The sequence below is a fragment of the Aethalodelphis obliquidens genome, unplaced genomic scaffold, assembly GCF_003676395.1.
Source record: "Aethalodelphis obliquidens isolate GAN/ISIS:26980383/991018 unplaced genomic scaffold, ASM367639v1 scaffold14, whole genome shotgun sequence".
Lineage (NCBI taxonomy): Eukaryota > Metazoa > Chordata > Mammalia > Artiodactyla > Delphinidae > Aethalodelphis > Aethalodelphis obliquidens.
The window spans coordinates 32,654,745-32,677,716 of record NW_020837958.1 but is presented as its reverse complement, the minus strand read 5'-3'; the positions used below and the strand labels follow the sequence as shown (position 1 = coordinate 32,677,716).

Here is a 22,972-nt window from a genome sequence, read left to right as displayed (position 1 = left end):
AACACTATTCATTTAGTTATTTTATCATGTGCTCTAGGCAGTAACTTGGGCAGGTGTTCAGTTTGAAAGAATGGCTTCTGGCCTTTGCTGTTGAGAATTGGGAGAACTATTTCCTTGTTGGGGTGGTTCACTGGGAGAAGGCATTTGAGGGTCTTCCTAGGGCTGGGGTCTTGGTCCCTCCACTTCCAGCTGTGTGGGTTGGATAGCCCTTGGTCTTGGCTCTCCCTGTGACCTTGGGCAAGTCACTTGAAAATCTTTGCTTTCCCTTTCTGGTAAGATGATCCAGCCTGCTTTTGAGCCTAGCTTTAGATTAAAGAGATAAAATGTGAGAGCCTTAGGCCAAAAGGTCCTGGAGCAGTGTTGTTATCTGAGCCATCCCGTCCACAACCCCACACTCCCTTCCCTTTTATGGAGGAGGAGCAGTACTGCTGAGTCTATTCCATACCTCTTCTCTCAGTTGTGCTAATTCCCAGGCCACCCTGGGAGAATTTGGATAAGAAAGGAAGGCTGACAGGCCAGGTTCTGTCTTAAGCCCATTCTTCAGCATTACCTTAATTTAAACCTGAGAGCTTTATTTGTGGTTGAAGAAAGTGAATCTCAGAGAGGTTTAGTAACCTGCCCAAGGTCACACAGCCAGTGCAATGGGGACCAAAATTTGAAGCCAGTTCCTAGATCTGTGTGACTTCACGGCTGCCAGGCTGAAAAAGACTGCCTATTAAGTCACCTGTGGCATTTGAATGGTGTTTAGATTGTGACATTGAAACAAAGGTAGACTTCCCCTCTTTTGGTGTATTTGTGCAGAAAAGGCAGACTACTTAATACTTTATTTTGTTTTGTGTTCTTGGTGGCCCATTTTACTCTATTTTCAAAACAAACCTGTGGCTAAGGTCCTAAGATGTTAGGTGTGACCCACTCAAGCCTTTCCTGCCCCACCCTAGTCGTTCATCTTCTTGTGAGGGGGCAAGATTCACCTCCCCACTTTGGTGTCAGTCTTCAAAGACTGTGGGGACCCAGAACACCTCACCTCTCAGACTGGTTATATGAAAATGAGAGGCTATCTGGGGACTGGGTTGATCTAAACTGCTCTATAGCTGTGTTGGGGGCTCTGGCAAGAAGCTGATCTGGTTTGGAAGCCTGGAACTGGACCTGCCAGTTTATCTGGTTTTCCTTTGGAATGTGCTCTTGTTGGCCTGCAGGCAGAGTAAGTTAGCCCCCTCTACCACCCGGAAGGCCTGGATATGGAAATGCCTTCATGTTGGGGGTAGGGTTTTTAGGTAGATGACCTTTGGGAGTACTTGGGAACTAGGGAGATGGGGTGAATTTCTCCCCTCCCCACCCAGGTGACCAGCTGGAAATATGTTTTAGGCAGTGATGTGTGATGGACAGTGGCAGGGGCAGAAGGGAAAAGGGAGTTAACTGCTTTCTTCAGAGCCCTTAATAATCAGGTCTCTGAAATAGACAGCAGGGACTTTGAAATGGGATTGCTAATGGGGTTGCTACCCATCTTTGATGTCATGGTTCGTTTTTAGTGGAAGGTTGTGGAATAGTTGATACTGTCTTACTCTTGTTCACCTAATTCTGCTGACTCTGGGCCAAAAGGGGCTGGGGCACTGATGGCCAGTTTCTAGGACTTGTGCTCCTGTCTTCCCCTCCTTCCCTGTACTGGTTTGCCCCCTTCTTAGAGTTGTCATATATTTCCCAGTGCCTTTTGGGTACCTCTGCTGTTGGCCATTTTGGTGTTGCCCTAACGTTGTGTAGATCTCTCTAGTGCTATATATATTAAGCAAATATAAAAGCGTGGCTTTGAAGTCAGACCCAGGTTCCAGTCCCAGTTCTGCTTATTGGCTGAGAGGTCTTGGGGAAAATTATTTAGTCTCTCTGGGCCTCTGTCTCCTTATCTGAAAAATGAAAATAAAAAGAATAAGTAAAATGATGGAGTATGGCGAATGGCCCACAGTGAGCTTCTCCATTGGTTGCCCCAACCCATTCTGAAGTCTCCTGCTTCCTCTGTCCTCCAGTTCTCTGTCCAAGATCCTGAGGGTTTTGTCCTAACCAGAATGGACCAGTCTGACAGGAGCTCATTTATTTGCTTTTCCATCTTCCTCCTTTGGGTTTAGTTTTAAGCTTTTTTCCAGCTTCCCTTCTTGCTGGATTTCCTGCTCTGTTGTTTTTCTCTCTTCAGACAATTTCCCTTTTGCTTTCATATTTTCACACACACACAGACACACACATGTGCCGTCCACTTTTTTCACCCTTTCTCCTCTGCTTTTATCACTTTGAGATCTTAAAGAGACTGCCCCTTCAGTTTCCTGGGTTTCACCAAAAATCGTCATCAGCAAAGCACCACTTCTTGATTCTGCTGTTTTTCACATTGGAAAGCGTCGGATCTCTTGACTTAGGGAGTTACCGGCACTTCCGGTAACTATTTTGCAAAGACATAACTCATCCTGATTCTCATTACATTTTTGAATTTGTGGAATTACATACATTTCTTCCACTTACCTGTTTGACCTTGGGCAACCTCTTTATTTTTTTTGAACCCCAGTTTCTCACCTGTAAAATGGACATAGTAGTGCCCTTCTCATGGTTTATAGTGAGGGTTAGCACGATGCCTGGCAGAGTGTCTCATTAACGTTATCTGCTGATTATAATTACGGCTACTCTAAGTAGCCATGACTTAGAGTGCCAAGTATCTCTTCTCTTAGCATCTTTCTGTCTTTTTGAAGGAGGGGGACAGGAGCAGTGCCTTATTTTTATTTATTTTAGATTTTTAAAATTTTTATTATGAAAAGTTCAGTATAGTAGAGGGCCGTGAACGTCCCTGGACCATCATGACTTAGCAACAATCATCACCCCGTGGCCATTCTTGTTTCTTCTAAATCCCGGGTTCCTTTTCCACTAGATTATTTTGAAACAATCCCAGATGCCATACCATTTTATCTGTAAAGGTTTAGTATGTATTTTAAAAATATAACTCTTTTTAAAAAACACCAACTGTAATATCATCACGCCAATATTTTAATAATAATTCCTTAATGTAAAATATCTAGTGGCTCTTCAGTTTTTCCTTGATTGTCTCATCACTGTTTTTCCATAGTTGGTTTGTTTAAATCAGGGTCCAAACAAGATCAAAGGTTATCTTTGGTTGTTCTGTTTCTTAAAACTCTTTGAAGATCTCTTCCCTCCTTTATTCCCCCTTGCGGGTGATGTGTTTACAAAAGCCTATTTCTCTTGTCGAGTTTCTCGCTCATTCTGGATTTTGCAGTTGCATTCTCTTAGTGCTGTTTATCATGCTCCACTATCCTCTGTATCTCCTATAAATTGGAATTTAGACCTAGAAGCTTGGTCTGTTTGAGGTTTAATGTTTTTTGTTTTTTAAGGCAGGAATATTCCATAACTAGCAATCCACCAGGAGGCACGTGATGTCCAGTTGTCTCTTTCTTTGTGTGTTAGCCACTGATTTATGATCTCTACCTGTATCTGTTGTTTCATATGGGCTTCGTAAACTGGTCATATTCCAGTCCTCTCATTCTTACTTCATTTATTAGCCAAAATACTCATAGAAACTTTCTATCATCAATTGTTTGGTTAACCTGGCATATAGTTGTACAGAAAAGGCAGGTATGTGGTTTCTTTTGTTTGTTTGTTTGTTTGAATATCATTATGCAATCGTGGATTTAAAATTGTCAGTTTTTTTTTTTTTTTTTTGGCGATACGCGGGCCTCTCATTGCTGCGGCCTCTCCCGCTGCGGAGCACAGCCTCTGGACGCACAGGCTCAGCGGCCATGGCTCATGGGCCCAGCCGCTCCACAGCATGTGGGATCTTCCCAGACCGGGGCACGAACCCGTGTCCCCTGCATCGGCAGGCGGACTCCCAACCGCTGCGCCGCCAGGGAAGCCCTGTCCAATGTTTTTGACTCTGTGTAGTTTCCTCTTCCTATTGATGCTCAAATTGTACAATCTTTGGGCAGTGAGAATTTCTTTAGTTGGCTCCTGTGTCCTTTTGATGTGACCCTTATTGATAGCAGCTTCCTTGCTATCCTGTGTCTTTTGTATTCTTGGAGTTAGAATGAACCATTTCCACAGAGCTTGGTTTCTTTTAGTGGGAAATGCTATTTCAGAGCTACAACTTGGGTAGGGTCTCTGTCACACACCCCTCGCCCCCTTCAGAAATGGATCCCACCTACCATGTCAACTTTTTGGTCCATGATAAAAACTTTCCTTGCACACTTGTCTCATGTTTGGCCCCTTTGGCTCTCATTCTGCCATTTCCACTCTTGTGCTTGTCATCGTGTCCTTTTCTCCCCTACGAAAAAGGCCAAACTGAATTCCCCCAGGACAGTTCATGGCTTGACTCTCATCTTGAAGGCCAAAGCTCACATTAATTTAGGCTTCACGGAAGACTTTAATCATTGCTTTCAGTCCTGTCTCCCTGATGGTTTGTTCTGTGCCTTGTTTAAATAACCAGAAGGTGAGAGATTCCTTATCTTAAGACCGCTCTGAGCCATTCAGACTGCAAGCTGTATTTTGATGATATTGTTGGGGTCAATTTACACACATGTGTTTGAATAAATACTGGTTGAATTAAGTTTTGTACCTTTCTCTCCTAAAGTGTTTAAAATAGAATATATTTAATCTCTCACTCATTTAAAGAGTTTATCACTAACACATTATTTTTATAAGCTAAAAAATTTTAAAGCTCTGGTTTTAGGCAGCTGTATGCACTGGAGTCCTAGATGGAACACGGCTCTTCTGCTGTTGTGGGAATACAATAGTAAGCCTTTAAGTCTAAAATGAGTGTTTTTTGTTTAATGAGTCTCCTATTAGACTTATTTTTAGTAATTTCTGTCTTTGCTTTTTGGAGATTGTTTGATGCCCCTGTTGGTGCGTCACAGAATATGCACTTAGGCCAAACGAAAATCTCATTTTAAATACATCTACAGTGGTCTCTCCTCAGAGGTTCCATTCAGGCCTGAAGTTTCAGTTTCAGTAATACTTTTTTGTTTTGTTGGTGAAACAAAGCCGTATGCGTTCACAGTCCAGCCAACACAGCCTCACAACAGAATGAGTGAGTAGTACTGAAATTATCACCATTCATGCCATCCCTGAGAAATTAACCAGCATCCTGTCCTGTGAAACTTTGTATACTCATTTAATATCCCTACCACACCCCTTCCCACCGCCCCCCCCCCCTTTTTTTTTAAAGGCAGCAAGCTTCGTTTAATGGTTCCTCTGTGTTAAGGAAAGTACAGTAGAGTAGGGGTTTATTCCCTTCCCCTTCCTCCAGGGGCACAGAGAGAGGGTGAGGAGCCCTATAATTTACAGGCAGGCGTCTGTGCCCCGAGGTTAAACTCGTTTCACAACGGGAATTTTCTTTATGGTCCTGTGGCTCCCTAACACAGGGGAGGCAAGTGGTAAAAGCTACCAAAGAAAAGCTGGACTGGAGCCACTGACGTCATGTCAGTAAATCTGTTGGAGGAGCCCAGCTGGGCAGGGCCTGCCAGGCAGCCCTTGCACTTTGGCCTTGCCTGGTCAACTGGTCTTACTGCTTCTTCCATCCCCCATGGCCCCCCTCCCCCTCCCCCCTGCCATTTTTGTCTTCTTTTCCCCCTTCCCTCTGTGTGACTGGACTGGTGTTGAAACCTGTAAACGGTTTGAAAGCCACCCCTGAAACTGGTCCTGTTCTTAATGCCCCTAGGGGGAGGGGCAAGGAACACCCAAGGATTGGTGGGCCAGGGAGGCTTGAAAACTTCTCACTAGTGGGCTTTCTTGATGATGAATGAATCTATGGGGCTGCTACGGGGAGCAGCTAGAGGTGCCAGCTTCTGACTCTACTTTTAGAGAGTTTTGCTTTTCAGGACTGATGTGCCTGTGTGTGCGTGTGTGTGGAGGGGGGAAAGAGAAGACTGGTCAGAGGATGGGTGGAAATACTGAGTTGCAGTCTTCCTGTAGAGGATGATTTAAGAGAGTGAGTTCCACCATGAGTCCTTTCTTACCCATTACTCATTGGTCAGCTAACCCTGAACTCTTTCCCTGGTTTGCAACTGTAGCAGTTAAATTTAGAGCCACATGCCGCTTTCCATCTTGGGTATTTGGAGTCACAACCCCAGATGCGCCTGAATTAAAACATTGCTGTGCTAAATCTATTTTTACATCTAGGGGAATGATATCTAAAAATAAACCTCATCCCACCTGTTATTCACTTTTGGGAAGTTTGGATGCTATCAAGTCACAGCCCACAGATTAGGCTTTTGATCATGGCTTCAAATGTGGCGTCCACATTCTGCTTTTCCTGCCCTTGGTGTGATGTTTTCATTGTTTCATTAACCATTGTCCTCCTGTTTATTTTGCTGTGAATAGTCATTTGCAAATAAGAGTGAAGCCTAGGTTCAGATTGGTTTTCAAGTTCCTGAGTCTTAGGGTCAGAAACGTATTAAAAGCAGTATCTTATCCATGAATCATTAGATGAGTCAGTTCCTGAAACCACTACAAGCCTCATAGTTCTTGGCTACAAGCAAAAGCAGGAAATCCAGGCTTCAATAACTTCCTTTCCCAGTCCTGGCTATAGTCGCATTGGTGGTTAGGTTCTGCTGCCTGCCTTTGTAAGTGGTAGAAAGATGTATGTCTGAGGAACAAAGACACTCAAGTCAATTTACTGAAACTGTTTATAATTTGTGGTCTTGCTCTGAATGTCAGGCTGCATTGGCATACCCTGCCCTGCGCAACTCAGCCAGGAAAGGCAGCTGGCTGGGTCCGCCGAGGTGCCCCCAGAAATGCACAGGAAATGTTTCAGGGAGCTTTAGTTAAGCGTCCAGTGAATCCTAAAACTTGAGGGCATGCAAGCAGACATTAGGGGCGGAAAGCTCTGGAGTCCATATGAATAGCTGAAGTATCAACTTCTTTTGTTTTGTTCGCCTAGTCGGGAGACAGAGAAGGGAGAGAGAGAAAGAAAGGGAAGGAGGGAGGGAGGGATGGAGGGAGGGAGAGAACACACGAGTGCCAGCCTGCCCCGAGCTCTGGCTCTCTTGCTCTTGCTTTTTCTTGCAGTTTACTTCCTTATGTACAGGGTCTTTTTTTTTTTTTAATTCCTTTTGCAGTGTTTCAGGCCAGTCTTACAGACTTCAAAATCAATTTGATAACTCTTTTATTAAATATTGTAAAGAGTGAGGGAGAAATGTGAAATGCTGCCTCCCAAAGTCATGGGTCTCCACACCCTGTATGTATTTATTCTCTTTTATGAGCAGCCCCCCCTTGTCTGCCTTCATAAGTGGGGGCAGACTCAGGCTGGTGTCTCTCTGCTGCTTTATGGTTTGCTGGTGAGTTTATGAACTTTTTCCATCTTAAAAAAAATTAAAATTGAGTGTGATGCGTTTTCAGTTATTAACTCTAATGTTCTTCTCCGATGCTAATTGGTGTTGGCCAGCTGGAGGATTTGAGAAAGTGGGACTGAAACTAGACTTTTTTCCACTAGGTTTACATGGAGTCATTGGAAGTTCTGATAGGAGTCTAAAAATAGAGTGGGTAGATAAACCCTGTGAAAAAAAGATGAGGAAAGAGAAGAGAAAAATGAACCTATGAGCGGTCACATATTGATGCTGTCTTTTAAATTGAGCTTGTTTCCAATTCATAGTTAGCGATAGCTCAGAAAGGTCAAATTCTATTTCAGCCTTTGTAAAGGATAAAGTAAAAGCAAATGCAAAAGTTTGCCTGCCTTCTTAATGAAGCCTGGCTGATTCAGAGCACAGCCAGGCTGGTGGATGCCACTTTGTTCTTACTGGTCGTTTGTATTTGGGTAATTCTCTATTCAACTTCAGTCTGAGCTGAGAGGTTCTGATGAGTTTTTGAGAAAGGTGGACTCATCTTCACTTCAGAGGCTGGACTGAGAGTCATAATATCTGACTTTGGTTTTCTAGATTTCAGGCTTGTCCAAAAAAACCGCTTAATCCTAGGTGAGTTTGTTAGGAAATCACTGAAAATATATTTCCCTTATTAATGTGTGAAGAGTAACTGTCTAAACTTGGAAGAGATTTTTTCTTATGTTGTAAGAGATACAAACCCAATTATTTTTATTTGTCCTGCATTGATCTGAGAGTTAATTTCTTTTTAAGGTAGCTTTCAGGCTGGGAGTGCAGATTGAATCTTGAATTGCTTACCCTCTCTGGACCAAGTTGTTCAGGCTCAGGGATTGATTCATTAATTAAAATCAATGTAAATGGATTTGTAAGCCTCCTGTAACAGATTATCTTATTAGCAACCACACAGAGCAGCCCATGATCTGGGAGGAATGTGTTTGTTGCTCTAGGTGAAGTAGACCCCCCACTGATGGACTCTTTGGGTCTACTTTATGAAAAACCCAGACGCTTTTGTAAGGAAGGAAGGAGCCTTGCTTAACCTTTACACCGAACAGATTCTTCCTATGGAAAATTATTTTTAGTATGCCTGCCCCAGAAGGCTTTAGTTCTGTGTGTGTATTTCTCTACCATGACTGTGTCTCTCCCCTACCTCTGTATTCATGATTCAAGGACATTTTTGTGTACTGCCGGGTTCTGCCTGTTTCCAGGCAAGATTCCTGCCGAGAACCCTCCTGTAAAGAGGAAAGGAGGAACCAGAAATAAATTCCTATTTGATAACAACAAAGTGCTTTTTTTCTCCGACCCAAGCAACCAACAGGCAAACTACAAAGAAGACATTTATCTGTTATTTGAGGATCTGGCTGTACAGCTGTGCTTCCTTGGAGTGATGATAAGAAGACAAGATGGTACCTTTGGAAACCTTGTGGCTTTAACAAAGGTCAGAGTTCATTAAGCTGTTGTCATTTATATTGTCATTTTTTGTAATTGTGCCAGACAGGTAGATATCCTCTATAGTTAGACCAACTTACCCACCTTCTCTCTGATGTTTGGATCGAAGGGGGCTGTCTGATCCAAGCTGAGTTGAACTCTCTCTCCTGAATCTTTTGGGATTGAGACAGCAATCCTAGTTGGTCTTTGATGCTCACCCTACAGTTCAGGGAAAAGCTAACTGGGGAGTAGATGTTTGACCCATGGGTACACAGAAGCATAGAATTAAAACTGATTTGCAGAGAGAAAACAACAAAGCTGTTGTGCAGAGGAGGAGATGAGAGACCTTGGGAATAGTCTCATTTCCGGATGGTTTTCCATTTCCTGGTTTCCATTTCCCATGAGGGCTGGCTGCAGTTCCTGATTCGGGGTCATCTGATAGACCCCTTGGCCTTATAATGAACCCACGTTCCCCTACCCTTCTTTTTTTTTTTTCCTTAGGTTAGTGGGAGTGGGTTTCTGTTAATTGAAACCAAATGGTCTCTGGCCGACTAGTTTGCTGGGAAGTAAGCCCTGTGTGGTGTTCTGGAGAGGCCCTACTCAGTGTGATAGCACACAGCTTCTGCTTGGTCTGCAAGGCAGGGCTGCTGTCCTGGACCCAGTTCTCCAGTATGGATTCTGTCTGAGGGAGCTAAGCAGGTAGTAACAATAGGATTACCCTCCTAACCTGTGTTTCAGACTGGAACGTTTCCAGGCCTTATGTAGGCCTTTCTGCTGCCTGGTTTGCCATGTGGTTTAGGTTGTACGGTGGCTTGGTTCAAATGTGGCAGGTGAGGAATTTTTCCAGTCATACCCTGGGGCACTGAGGAGTTCTGGTGGCTGAGCACCTGGAAGGAGGCAGGCCAGGTGTGTCATTAGACCTGGGTGTCCTGCCTAGTGGCGCCACCCTTCACTTCCTCCCCTGCCGTCTCTGATCAGTGTGGAAAAGCATGTGCTCAGTGGCCTTTGCCAAATGCTTCCTGATGATAAATCCAGTGTGTATATGTGCACGTGCATCAAGCTTCCTCGGTCAGGGAACCTTCCAGGTTCATTTTATTAGCAAATGGATTAAATGGCAAACGCCTCTCTTGAGGAGACCTATAAGATGTGTGTGTGTGTGCCCCTGGGGATGGTGTCAGAAACAAAAGGCCTGCTTCATCTGCTGTTCCCCAGATTGGGGGGCATTGGGGGTGGCAATATAAATGAGCAGGGAGGAAGATTTAGGTGAGACTTAACATTTAGAAATAGCAAAGTAGAAGTTGTTGAAGAGGATAGAATTTGTTTTGGAAAACCCTTACCATGTACATTAGGAGACATATGCAGTATTTGTTGGCATCTTTTACAGATTTGAAGCCATTTTTAGTTTAGGCTTGATATAACACGTTCTACCTGCGGGTTTGTTTTTTTTTTTTAACTGAGAAAGTTTGGAAATGTTTCCTCCTTTTTTTTTGATTGACATATAATTAAGGTATAATATTATATAAGAAAGTGATTCACAGTTTTTAAAGGTTATACTCCATCTATAGTTATTATAAAATATTGGCTGTATTCCCCATGTTGTGCAATATATCCTTGTAGCTTATTTTATACATGATAGTTTGTACCTCTTAATCCCCTACCCCTATACTGCCCCTGCCCCCTTCCCTCTCCCCACTGGTAACCACCAGTTTGCTCTCTATGTCTGTGAGTCTTTCTTTTCTGTTATAGTCACTAGTTTGTTGTATTTTTTAGATTTCACATATAAGTGAGATCATACAGTATTTGTCTTTCTCTGACTTATTTCACTTAGCGTAATGCCCTTCAAGTCCATCCACCTTGTTGCAAACGGCAAAATTTCATTCTTTTTTTTTTATGGCTGAGTAGTAGTATTCCATTGTATGTGTGTATACGCACACATACCACATCTTCTTTATCCACTCATCTGTCGATGGATACTTAGGTTGCTTCCATGTCTTGGCAATTGCAAATAATGCTGTTATGAACATTGGGGTGCATGTATCTTTTCCAGTTAGTGTTTTTCGGTTGTATGCCCAGGAGTGGAATTGCTGGGTCATATGGTAGTTCTGTTTTTAGTATTTATGTTCTACCTGTTTTGTTCATAGTGTTTAGTTTGTATGTTTAGAAAGTGGAAACCTGGAGAATTTTTTTTTTTCTTTAAATTGAGAAGGGATTGGAAAGGGGGGCAATGTAGAAATTTGTTGGGACGTGGACATGAGGGGGTTCAGATTTAGACAAGTATGTTCCCAATGTCACATCTAGTAAAAACATCTAATGTTTACATGATGTTTTACAATTTACACAGTTCTTTCAATAGATTAATTTATTTAAACCCTCACAACGACTTGGTTTGTATAAGTGAGGAAATACAGTCCAGGAGGTTAGGAGGCTAACCCAGGATCACGCAGCCAATAATAACTGGTTAAACAGCGACTGGGTAAACCATCACTGGGATGCCACTTAACCATGCTGTGGGCCTCCTTTGCTGTGCTCCTGTACTTTTGTCAGCCTTTGTTGTGAGAGGAGAATATGTTAGGACAAGGCTGCAGGAAGGTGATGTGTGGGTAGGGGAGGGAGGTCTGGGGGTGGGAAAGAAGTTTGAACTACCAGTTCAAACATGTCTCTCTGTAGTATTCAGAGCACAGAAAAGAGCAGGAAGGGACTCAGACGATCTTGTCCACTGGATTTCAAACCAGGCTGAATATCTTTGTCACCTGGGGAGTTAAAAAAAGAAAATACTGACTCTTCCTGTTCACCTTAGATCTTCTAAATCAGAATGTCCAATGGTGAAGTTTGGACCAAGGTTCTGAAACTTTCCCAAGTGATTCTTATGAGGTATCTGAGCCCCACTCAGTTCTGGCCCCATGTCTCTTTAATTTGAAAAGTTCTGTAAAATTTAGCTACTTGGTATTCCCGGGAGCCTGTTAGAGATGCAGACCCTGAGACCCCCACTCCAGGCCTGCCAAATTAGAATCTTGACTTTAACAAGATTCCAGGTGAAGAGTATGCACATTAAAATTTGAGAAGCACTGCTAATGTCCCAGCGAAACGTCAGGGGGCTGTAGGGTGGGGTAGTTGCACATATTCTTTCCCAGTTTGTCATTTGCCTTTTGACTTTCCCTGTTACATAACTTTCCATGCAGAAATTAATCTTACATCAAATTTATCAACTCTTCCTTTATGGTTTCTAGGTTTTTCATTTGCATGCAAAAGACCATCTTATCCTGAAATTATTGGAAAAATGTCTTACACATTAAAAAAATGAAGTCATAATATACTTTACATAGTTGAATATGTCTAGATTTTGTTTGGTATGGTAGAAAGAGTGAGGTAGAGATCCCAACCTTTTAACTTAATGCTTGTCTTGTCCTAACACAATTCATTGACTCTTTTCTCTATAGATCGGTAAACTAAATTCACATGTGCTCCATTATCTACCTGGAGCTTTAATTACCATAGCTCTGTGAGAGGGGTTTTGCTGTATAATTCAGCTACTCACTTTTTCATCACTTTCTTCTTTAAGATTTTTTCCTGGCTTTTTTCACAGGTGTGTTTATCTGTTTACACTTTTAGATGCACTTTGTCTAGTCAAAAAATTTTTCAGAAACGATTTTTATTGGGGTTCTATTAAGTTTATAGATTAGTTTAGCCTCATTCTATTATTAAACATAATTTTGTCTTTTCTAAATTATATATACTAGTTATTCAGAAAATTTTTTCAGTAACAGTCACACCAACCTTTGTAACAGGTGTTTTGCAAGTTTTAAGGATGTATCTTCTGTAGGGTTTTGTCTTCATAGAAACTCTAACTAACCATCCTATATGGTGGGTGCCTATCCCGTCTCTTCCCCAGCCCAGCTGCCTGTTATCCTGAATCATGTTCCTTTCCCTCAATAAAATTCATTTGTTGATGCTCTGACTGCTAGATTGTAAGCCCCACAAGGGAAGGTTCCATGTCTGTTTTATTTTCCAGTGGAATTGCTCAGTGCTTAGAAAATTCCTGGCAGTTGATGCTCAATAAATATTTGTTAAATGAGCTGGAATGAGTGAAATCCCAGTAACCAGAGCTTCTGGCCCTCTAGTTGAAGATTAGCTTCATGTGGGATGGTCTGGACTTGGATCCCAGTTAGAATTCAGCCCATAGTTTGAGAAATTATTCAAATGGATTAAAGTGAATATGTGGTTTTTGAGGGGAAGCAGTAGTTATCTACCAAATGAATCAAGGACTGGCCTGGAGTGTTTTAATCTATGAAAGTTGACGAAGTGGTAGAAAGTCACAGTGAAGCGTGGAGATTGATGGTGATCGATAGCTAGTGCAGGTCTCGTCACCGGCCAGTCCTTTGGTAAATTAATGCACCCGGTCACATCCCACCACTTTGTGTTTAGCAGCGTCTGTCTAATAGATCATTCTGGTTAGGTTAATTTTTTTTTTCTTTAACTAGGGGAAATAAAATATTGCTGCAAAGAACTTTGGACCTTTTTTCTGTTACTAAAAGTCCCTTACTGAAATTCGTATCATCTATTTATTAAACCCTTTCGCTTTGGGTACAAATACCCAACTTGTGAGCACCTTATGGGCAGGAACAGAATCTTCATTCATTTTTTTTTTTGAAAACAAATTTATTTTATTTATTTATTTTTGGCTGCGTTAGGTCTTCACTGCTGCACATGGGCTTTCTCTAGTCGCAGCGAGTGGGGGGCTACTCTTCGTTGCAGTGCGCGGGCTCCTCATTGCGGTAGCTTCCCTTGTTGCGGAGCACGGGCTCTAGGTGTGCGGGCTCAGTAGTTGTGGCACACGGGCTCAGTAGTTGTGGCTCACGGGCTCAGTAGTTGTGGCGCATGGGCTTAGTTGCTCCGCGGCATGTGGGATCTTCCCGGACCAGGGATTGAACCCGTGTCCCCTGCATTGGCAGGTGGATTCTTAACCACTGTGCCACCAGGGAAGCCCCTTCATTCATTTTTATAACTCTTAACATCCAGGTGCTTGACAAAAGCTCAAGTAGTGAGAGAAAAATCAAACTCTAAACACACCGTGTATTTTAAACTTGTTGGAAAAGTGACGTTTTATCTGTAGTGTGCAGTGTGCAGTGGAAATAACTTTTGCGTATGTCCTAGTTTTTTGCTGGCTTTCTTAAAAGCCACACGGATCTTTCAGGCTTTCCCTCCTATGATGGAAGAATTTCTAGAAATTGTGTTTCTTGACTCTCATTTATTTCCCCCTCACTCTGAAATGAGAAGTGTGGGATATTTCGATGGAGTTGGTCAGTCATTTAAAACACTGCGGCTTTGGCTCTGTAGTTTGTGATTTCAGGTCTATATTTGGAATAAATCGAAACTCCAGTGCTATTGGAGGCTTTTAACACATTTGGTGCCAAGGGGCTTGGCTTTGCAGATTATAAGTAGTTCAGTTGATTGTTTCTTCAATAAAAATTATTTTGAAAACCATCACAGTAGCTCCACCGCATGATTCTGTGGTCATCTCCTTGAGCTCCATTCGAGATACCCTGAGAAAGTCTGTCTGTAACACTTGCCTGCCTTGTGGTTCAGCTTTCGAGCGAAAAACCATGGTACTTCCCCACTGATGACCCTGTTCCACTCGCTTTGAATTTGTTTGCTTCTTCGTGTGGACAGTGTACACTGTTTGAAGAGTGTATGTAAGCCCGCTGTGTTTTCTTTAATAAAACTGCATTTATCCTTGTGTAGACAGATTGTGTTCTTTGAGTCTAAATTCTTAGAGAACTCTGGGAACTGTTTACTTAGATCGTTTTTTCTTTCTTTAAATAAAGCGCTTCCTCTAGCTTATCAACTTTAAAACTGTTAAAAGTCAGCCGAAAAAGTTGGTTGAAGGGAGAAGGCCCTGTTCTCGAGTGGTTTGTATTTGGTAACTGTATTTTGGAGTGATAAGGGCTTTTACTTCTCCACAACCTGTATCAAACAAATCAAAACTGTAAAATGAAACACAGGCTAAGGTCACAAATCTAAATTAGGCCTTTCCTTTGACCTCGGAAGTCAGGTTTTTGGAAAACCAAACAGGGAGGCTTGAAGACATGAGGTGCTGCTATATTAAAAGACTTCTGAGTAAGGGGCAAAGTTGAGTATTTGGAGCAGGTTGTGCCTGTGGGTTCTCACTGCTTTTGGATTCCAAAGGATGGGGTGACATTTCAATTCATTATATGCTAGGGTCTGTGTTGGGTGGTGGGGACTCAGAGAAGGATGAGAACTCTAGGCTAGTTCAGGAAACTTCAAGGAACTCCAGGGTAGTGGGAGGGAGAGAGTTGTGTTAAGGACACCGTCCCAGTCTTCTGTGGTGAATGATGTGATAGGGAGGCGCACGGTCTGCTGGAGAAGAGACTCAGGGCTGGGGCTCCTGAGTTCCTCCCGAAGCTAAAATAAAGAGAACTTAAACAGGGTATGCGAGCTGCTGCTCTTTATGGTCTCCTGGACTCTGTAGACTACACTCAACATGAAAAAGATGAGTTTCTGTAAGAAATCCTATCCAGAAAGTGACAAGATGTTGCAGGAAATGTAAACAAACACTTGGCTTTAATGGAAGACAAACTGCTGGGGGGGCTGCCTGCTGCAGCCCACAGGGGCTGGTTTTCTCCTCCCCATCCCTGGCTGGCTCTGGAACCCTTCTTTTGATCTGCTTACAGGCTTTGTAACTGGAGAGCTGGAGGAGGTAGAGCCAGCTGGGTTTTCTATGGGCTTCTTTTATACCTGGTGTGCCCTGGAGTGGTGAATTCTGCTGTCGGCACTGGGGGTCTGCCCCTTGAACCTTTGTGTGTTCTACCCTCAGTGCCGTGGCAGCCTCAGGTGTCCCTGGTCCTGGGCTGGTACCAGCCGGTAGCTGTGCAGGGCGAGGATGTTGGAATTGCCCCTCAGTCTTACTCTCTGGGAACATCATGGACAAGGTTGAGTAGAGTGTCTTTCTTTCCTTGGGCTCATTCCCCAGACTAGTCCCTTGTCCCAACTCATGCCTCCCACCTGTACAGTGCATTATGTCTTAACATCCTGTGGCCAAATCCATTGCCCTATTAGCTCCTCATGACAATGCTGAGAATAGAAAGAGTAAGGATTGTTGGCTCCGTTTTCGAGATGGAAGATTTGAGGCTCTGAGGACTGCCCCTGGGTGTGTAAGGATTGCAGTCTAGCAAAGAGTCCTCTGAGTCTTTGCCAAGTGCTTTTATGGCTGAGCAGCCCCTCCAGCAGCACTGCTTTTCTCCCAGGCTGCAACCCTCTCCTCCCCTTTCGAGTTCTCTGATCTCTCAGATCGCTGACTTCCTCTCCCCCCCTCCCCTCGCCCCCCCTCCCCGTAGCTGCTACCATCCTTTCTCTTGTCTGGATTACTCTAGTCATCTCTGAGATAATATCCCAACTTCAGGATGTCTCATCTGGTTAATTAAGGCTGCTTCATCATCACCATCATTATCCAGTGACACTTCTATAGCAGTTTTTATGGGTGGCATTATTCTTATTGCTTTGCAAATTCATTTAGTGTCACAATTCTGTGAATTAGGTAGTATTATCATCCCCATCTAATAGATGAGAAAGTGGAGGCACACAGAAGTTAAAGACCTTGTCCACAAGGTCGGAGCTGGCTGGCTCCAGTGGCTTAGCCGCTGTGCCTGATCCTGGACTCTTGTTTCTCCAAAGCTTCTTCTTCCCTACGTACTTCATCACCCAGTCAACAAACACATTCTCCTAAGGCCAGGTAGATGAGGCCCCTGCTGTGTGGTTTCAGTGTACCTTTCCAGCCGGATGGCCTACAATGTGTCCTTCCAACATATTGGATTCTTCTCATATCCCATACCGGCTGTACTCATGCCACTCCCTCTACCAGAAAGGCTTTCTGTAGCAGAGAACGAGGGCTCTACCACCCATGATGTGTGTGACATTGTGCTCACCAGGATTTCCATGCCCAGTCCCTGCGGTATCACCTGGCACACTGGTTTGTTGTGGGATTGAAGTGATGCATAGCAAGGGCTCAGAAAAGAGGAGCACCTTTTCCAACCGTTTTGTGTTGAAAACCTCCTCCATTTCTCTGCAGCTACCTCCTTCAGGAAGTCTCTTCCTTCTTTACCAGAAGGGACCTTTACTTCCTTTGGCCCGTCAAGGTCTTAATGGCACTTTCACCATCCAGCATGTTTTACTGGCTTTTATTATTATTATTTTTTGCTGCACCACGCAGCATGCGGGATCTTAGTTCCCCAACCAGGGATCAAACCCGCGCCCCTCGCAGTGGAAGCGTGGAGTCTTAAATTAACTACTGGACCACCAGGGAAGTCCCTTTACTGGCTTTTGTAGGTGTCCTTCCTCCTAGGCTGTAAGCCCTTTCAGGGCTCGGGCTGTGGCTTGCACACCTTTATGGTCTCCGTGGTACTTTGCATATAATAGGCATTCAGAATGTATCTGTGAAGGGAGTGAATTTGGGGCCAGTGGGATTTGGTTACTGCATCGCTTGGAGAGCTGGGTGAGCAGTGCCCCGCGTGGGTTCACCTGCAAGAGCAGCTCTCTATTGCATGGGCTCTGGGTTCTGCTCTTTATTAAAAGTCTTCCCTGTTATAGCTGAGATCCTCCCCTCCATTTCAAACCCAGGCTCATGGGGTGGTGCAAATTTGCACAGCCATCTTATAAGCAAATTGGCTAAAACCCCAAATCCCCTGGAAGCAGAGTGGCCTTGGGCGTACTTTTAAAAAACTGCATGGATTTTAGAGCATGGAAAGACTTATGTTAGAGGAACTCGACTCCTGCCAAGTCAGAGACATGTATTATATTTATCTTCTATTATGGCTGAGTCGGCATTGTGATTGGTTTGTTTTGGGAGCTCCCCTCCATGTACCTAGACCAGAGGAAGATGATGTATGTATTGGCCAAGCCTCCTGCCAAGCACAGGGAGAATGCGGTGTGACCACTCAATTTGGTATGTGGAATTTGCTGGAGGAGCTACTCTTTCCACTTTACAGATGATTGAGGTGTCTGAGACCAGGCGACCTGAATCATATTAAGCCTGCTGATGAGAAAGTCTTGGTGTTCCCTCCCAGCCTCCTGGCCAGCCACTCCCACCCATTATTCCTGTTTCAGCCACACTCAACTGTCTCTTCTGCCTCCGTGCCTTCTCTTCCTCCTGCATCTACCTGGGATATGTTCTTGCTTTTGTTCAGCTCTTGCTTCTCTCTAAAGAGAAGAATGTACAGCATTTCACAGAAGCCTTCCCGGTTCCTTTAGGATAATGTAACTAAGCCTTCTTTCCTTTCCCCTAGTCCCCCATACTGTTACTCTGCCTTTGCATTTATCACATTGTCCTCTGTATCTTGGGTTTACTCCATTCCCTCCCTCTGAGCCCCTTGAGGGCAGGAACTGGATCTTATCTGTGTATCCTGCCTGGCACACAGAAGCTCAAAAGCACGCTTGCACAAGTCAAAGTATTTGGATGTGATAGAAATGGTTAACATTTGCCAAGTGCTGTACCTGTTTGGTTAACAGAAGTGAGTCCTGGTTCTGGTGATGGTCACTCATTTTGGGTATCTTCAGGTTACTTTTAAGGGTATTGAGGAACTCTCCAAAATAAAATATAATTAAATTTATGTGAATGGAAACATACACCATGCATATGCCTTGCGAAGTAGACATCCAGTGGATGTCTGCAGGTTGACCAAATTAATGTGTGAGTGAGTGGATGAATGGAGTGAGCCTCCATCCTCTGGGAAGGAGGGAAGAAGGGTGGGATGTACTGCACTTCTGCACCGCTCTTGAAGCTGCATTTGTTGCTTGGCTTGAGGGCTGAGGCAGGAGCTGAGCTGACAGCAGCTCTCGGGGAATCAGCAGGTCTTGTGTGTCTCCTCACATGTTCCTAGATCCCAAGGGTTTACCCTGTTCTTAAGCATCGTAGAATTCCACCAAGTTTCAACCTGACGTGGAACACGTACTTGTAGCTTCCCAGTCCTCACCTCACAATACTCTGTGAAGGTGGTTAGTGTCGTCGTAGAGTGATGCATACAGAGAGAACCAAATGCTCCCCGTTTAATGAAAGTGCTGGGGCTGTATGATGAATGCTCTTATGATGTACCTCAGCGGAAGTGTGGGTGGTGCAATTGTCAACGTTTTGCTTGCACTTGTATGTGTTTATCCAGGCAAACATGAGAAAGACCAGTTCTTTCAAGTACTTGACACACAGAAGTGAAGAAAATTTCATCTTAATACTGTGATAACAATGGCAGCAAAATTGCCGAAGGGCTGGTTTGTATACCAGCTGTTACCAAAAGTTGTGTGTTGTACATACAAAACTGCTCATTCAGTAGGTAACCTCTTAGAGCGATGCTATGTGTGTAATATACAGTGTGGGCATTATTCTAAGATATTATCTTTTTATTTTTATGAGTTATTTGTAATGGTGTGGATAATAATTCTTAGGAGTTTACTTTTTCATACTAGAGTTTGTTGACCACGCAAGGAAAGGTTGAGCTCCAGATATTTCAAATGAGGTAATAAATCACTTTTTTACATTGGCTGACAAACTCCATTACCTAAATCTCTCAAATATAATTTGGTACCCTCGCTTGTGTATCTTGTTGAAACTTTTACAATAAATTGAATGAGTTCCATTAGGCAATACGGGCTTGTGTTCTCACTGTGCGTATTCACAAAGGCTGGTAGAATGTCAGTGATGAAGTCGAAACTTAGTTTGAACTTAGTGTGTGAAACAAAATAAATTTGACTCTTGAAATTTTGCATAAATATCTGTCAGAGCCTGGTACCAAGTATCTGGGGATTTTTAGAGCTGACCTCATTTGAACGTTGAATTATGTTCCAAGATACATTTTAACAGTGCTTTCCTCCACACATAAAAGCTTAAACTGGCCAGTGAAACCATTCTTCACCTCCCTCCAAACTGAACATTTCCTAATAAGAAATGTAATCCAACTTGAAATAAAAATTTCCTAGGGACTTCCCTGGTGGCACAGTGGTTGAGAATCCACCTGCCAATGCAGGGGACACAGGTTTGAGCCCTGGTCCGGGAAGATCCCACATTCTGTGGAGCAGCTAAGCCCGTGCACCACAGCTACTGAGCCTGCATGCTGCAACTACTGAAGCCCGTGTGCCTAGAGCCTGTGCTCTGCAAAAAGAGAAACCACCGCAATGAGTAGCCCGTGCACTGCAAAGGATAGTAGCCCCCACTCGCCGCAACTAGAGGAAGCCTGCGTGCAGCAACAAAGACCCAGCGCAGCCAAAAAAAAAAAAAAAAAAATTCTTATTGTCCTAAGTTTAGGTTTCTGGTTAGTTTAATTGAATGGATTCTTGAGGCTGCAAGTAAAAGGCTAAGTAGATACCATTTGCACTATTTGAGAATCAGGATTTTGTATTCCTGCTTTATATTTCTTATACTGTCAGAAAAATAAAAGGGAAATATATTAGATGTTTCATTTGTAATTTAATCTTATGTTCATGAGAGCAGCCTCACTGTATTTATAATAAATAAATACTATAAATTAAATAATTAAGAAATTCAAATACCACTTTTTTTTTTTTTTTTTGCGGTACACGGGCCTCTCACTGTTGTGGGCTCTCCCGTGTGGAGCACAGGCTCTGGACGCGCAGGCTCAGCGGCCATGGCTCACCGGCCCAGCCGCTCCGTGGCATGTGGGATCTTCCCAGACTGGGGCACGAACCCGCGTCCCCTGCATCGGCAGGCGGACTCTCAACCACTGCGCCACCTGGGAAGCCCCAAATACCACTTTTTATCTGTTTTATATATTGGGGGTATATGTAAGGTTTCCTTTGACAGAGGGTGATTCTGCTGTTAAAAACCATTGCCAAGATATTTCTAAAGCAGACGGTGGAGCTTCTGGGCTGCAGCCTGCTGTGTTGAATTGGAAACTTGTCATTGAGCCCCTTTCCTACCTGGCTCCTTCTAGGACTCTCAAGATCCTCTGGTGTGGCCGGACCAGGTGTGGTGCTCCCCATGCACGTGTCCTGCAGTTCTTGCAGGCTTGAGTGGGAGGGGCAGCCTGGCCGACTCGTGGTGGCCACAGCTGTATCTCCTCACACTCCCCACGACGGCCCTCTTTTCCCAGAGAAGAGCAGGTGTCATCCCCATTTTATGCTGATGGGAAAACTAAGCTGAGAAAGGGCATATGATTGGCCCAAGGTCATCTCTTGACCTTGACCCCAGCACAGGCCATGTGACACTTGTAGATCTCAGTGGCTGTGCCTAGGAGGAGAGTTTTGGTTTGTAAAACCTGTTGGCTCTAGATTGTTGGCCATCTGGAGGTTTTCTAGAAAGCTTAAGTAAGGGAAAGGAATAACAACATTTGCGACACTTTTTTTTGTTAGCAGTAGCATGCCGGCAGAAGACTTGTATACTTGCGGTGCTGTGCTTGTGTGCCTGGATGATCCTCTCATTTTCTGTGGAGGAAAGCAGTTGATGTGTTCTTTTGAAAACACTGGACCCAAGACCTTAGGATCACCCTCCCACTCCTCCTCATGCTTTTTCCTTTGGCGGCCAACCAGCTCCCTGCCTCTATGTGTCAAAAACAAAATCCCTCCCTCCAAGGATGTGATAGAGTTCTCTGCAAGCCATTTTAAGGCACATATTCAATGTAATGATGGCTCTTGAATGAGTTTTCACAAAGTCTGTGCACCAGAACTTAACTGCTTCACTCACAGTGACCTCCCCAAGCTTAGCTGCATCACTCAGAGGTGATTTCTATGCTCTGTTTGTTCTTAATGTATTTGTAATTCTAACCTACTTAATTACTGCTCCCCATAGCATAAATGGCTGGAGGGGACCATTTATGGCTCTGAAGTAGAGAGGGGGCATCTGCTGGAGAGAGAGAAGCTGATAGCTGATAGTATGGGAAGAGACAAACTCAATAGTAGACACATTTAAAAAGTATATTAAACTGGGGTTCTTTAGCCCTCATTGCCCTGTTGTTTTGAGTGGTCAACACCCCTGTGGGTCTTCATGGTATGACTGTGATCCTTAAGAAACATGCTTCTGTCTAGTGAACTCTATTGAAGAAGGCAGGGAAGAATTGTAGAAATATTCTTCAAAAAAATAAAAAGTTTTGATGCTCCAAGTGTTGATCCGTGTTCATACTGAAAGTATATTAATGAAGAATGAAATTGCAGCTTGCGCCCCCCCACCCCCCGTCTCCTATTGCTGATGATCCTTCAGCTCTGCCATCTCCCACCTCCTCTCCCTCCTGTAGTCAGTAACTCTTCTTGCCTGTTCACTCGATGCCAGCCCCTGTATGTCAGCTGTTGTACTGTACTACTGAACTTTTCAAGATACTGTACTGTAAGATTAAAAGTTTTTTCTTTATTTTTTGTGTTTGTTTTTTATGTATTATTTGTGTGAAAAGTATTATAAACCTATTACAGTACAGTACTATACAGCCGATTTTGTTAGTTGGGTACCTAGGCTAACAGTTGGACTTATGAACAAATTGAACTTTCGAATGTGCTCTCGGAATGGAACTCGCTCGTATGTAGGGGACTTACTGTAAATGCTCTTGGCTCTAGCTCTGCTGTCGCAGTTCCCAGAGTCCCTCAGAAGACAAGAATGATGAGCGGGGGTATACATACTTGCTGCACAGCTGCTCCTTCATGAGGGTCTGTCTTGCAGAAGCTACAGGCTCTCTGTATACTGACGAGGGATCCTACCTGTGATCCCTTTGCTTTGTGGTTAGAGCCCAGAGCTAAGGACCTCTCTGTGGAATAGTGGTCTTCACCTGAGGTCTGTGCAGTTATGTGTGCCTCTAGTGCAGCCCAGAGTTAACCTTGGTAAGGCTCTTGAACCCTGGTCCAGAATAGAATTAATGCCTGCTTTTCTTGAAGAGGCAGAGTTGGTGAGGTGAGTATGAATTGGTGCCAAGGGTCAGAGATTTTATCCTGCTGAAGGCATTAACTCTATTGATCAAAAAAAAAACCACCCTTTGTTGAGGTGGGGTGATGGTGGAATTTTATATATTACTGGTCGGGGTCCACATAACTTTTCTGGAGGGAATTTTGACAACAGGGATTATAAGGTCAAATGTGCATATTCTATGACCTGGCAGTTCTACTTCATATAATTTATCCTAAGGAAAGATTTGTATGAGTATGTTCCTCACCATACTGTTTAATATAGTGTCAAACTAGGACTTTATTCTACATTT

General features: G+C 43.6%; 1 protein-coding gene across 6 annotated transcripts in view; it reads left to right on the top strand.

Annotated features, from left to right (window-relative positions):
- TEAD1 (TEA domain transcription factor 1) overlaps positions 1-22,972 on the top strand; it is a 262,078-nt gene that overhangs the window by 13,381 nt on the left and 225,725 nt on the right. Inside the window, exon 2 of one of the 6 annotated variants that reach the window (XM_027115345.1) lies at positions 8,661-8,790. The exons of the other annotated variants lie outside the window; for them this stretch is intronic. Within the exon in view, the coding sequence (XP_026971146.1) occupies positions 8,740-8,790 (51 nt within the window). The 5' untranslated portion in view covers positions 8,661-8,739. The remainder of the gene's footprint in view (positions 1-8,660; positions 8,791-22,972) is intronic. 6 annotated transcript variants of the gene reach the window in all.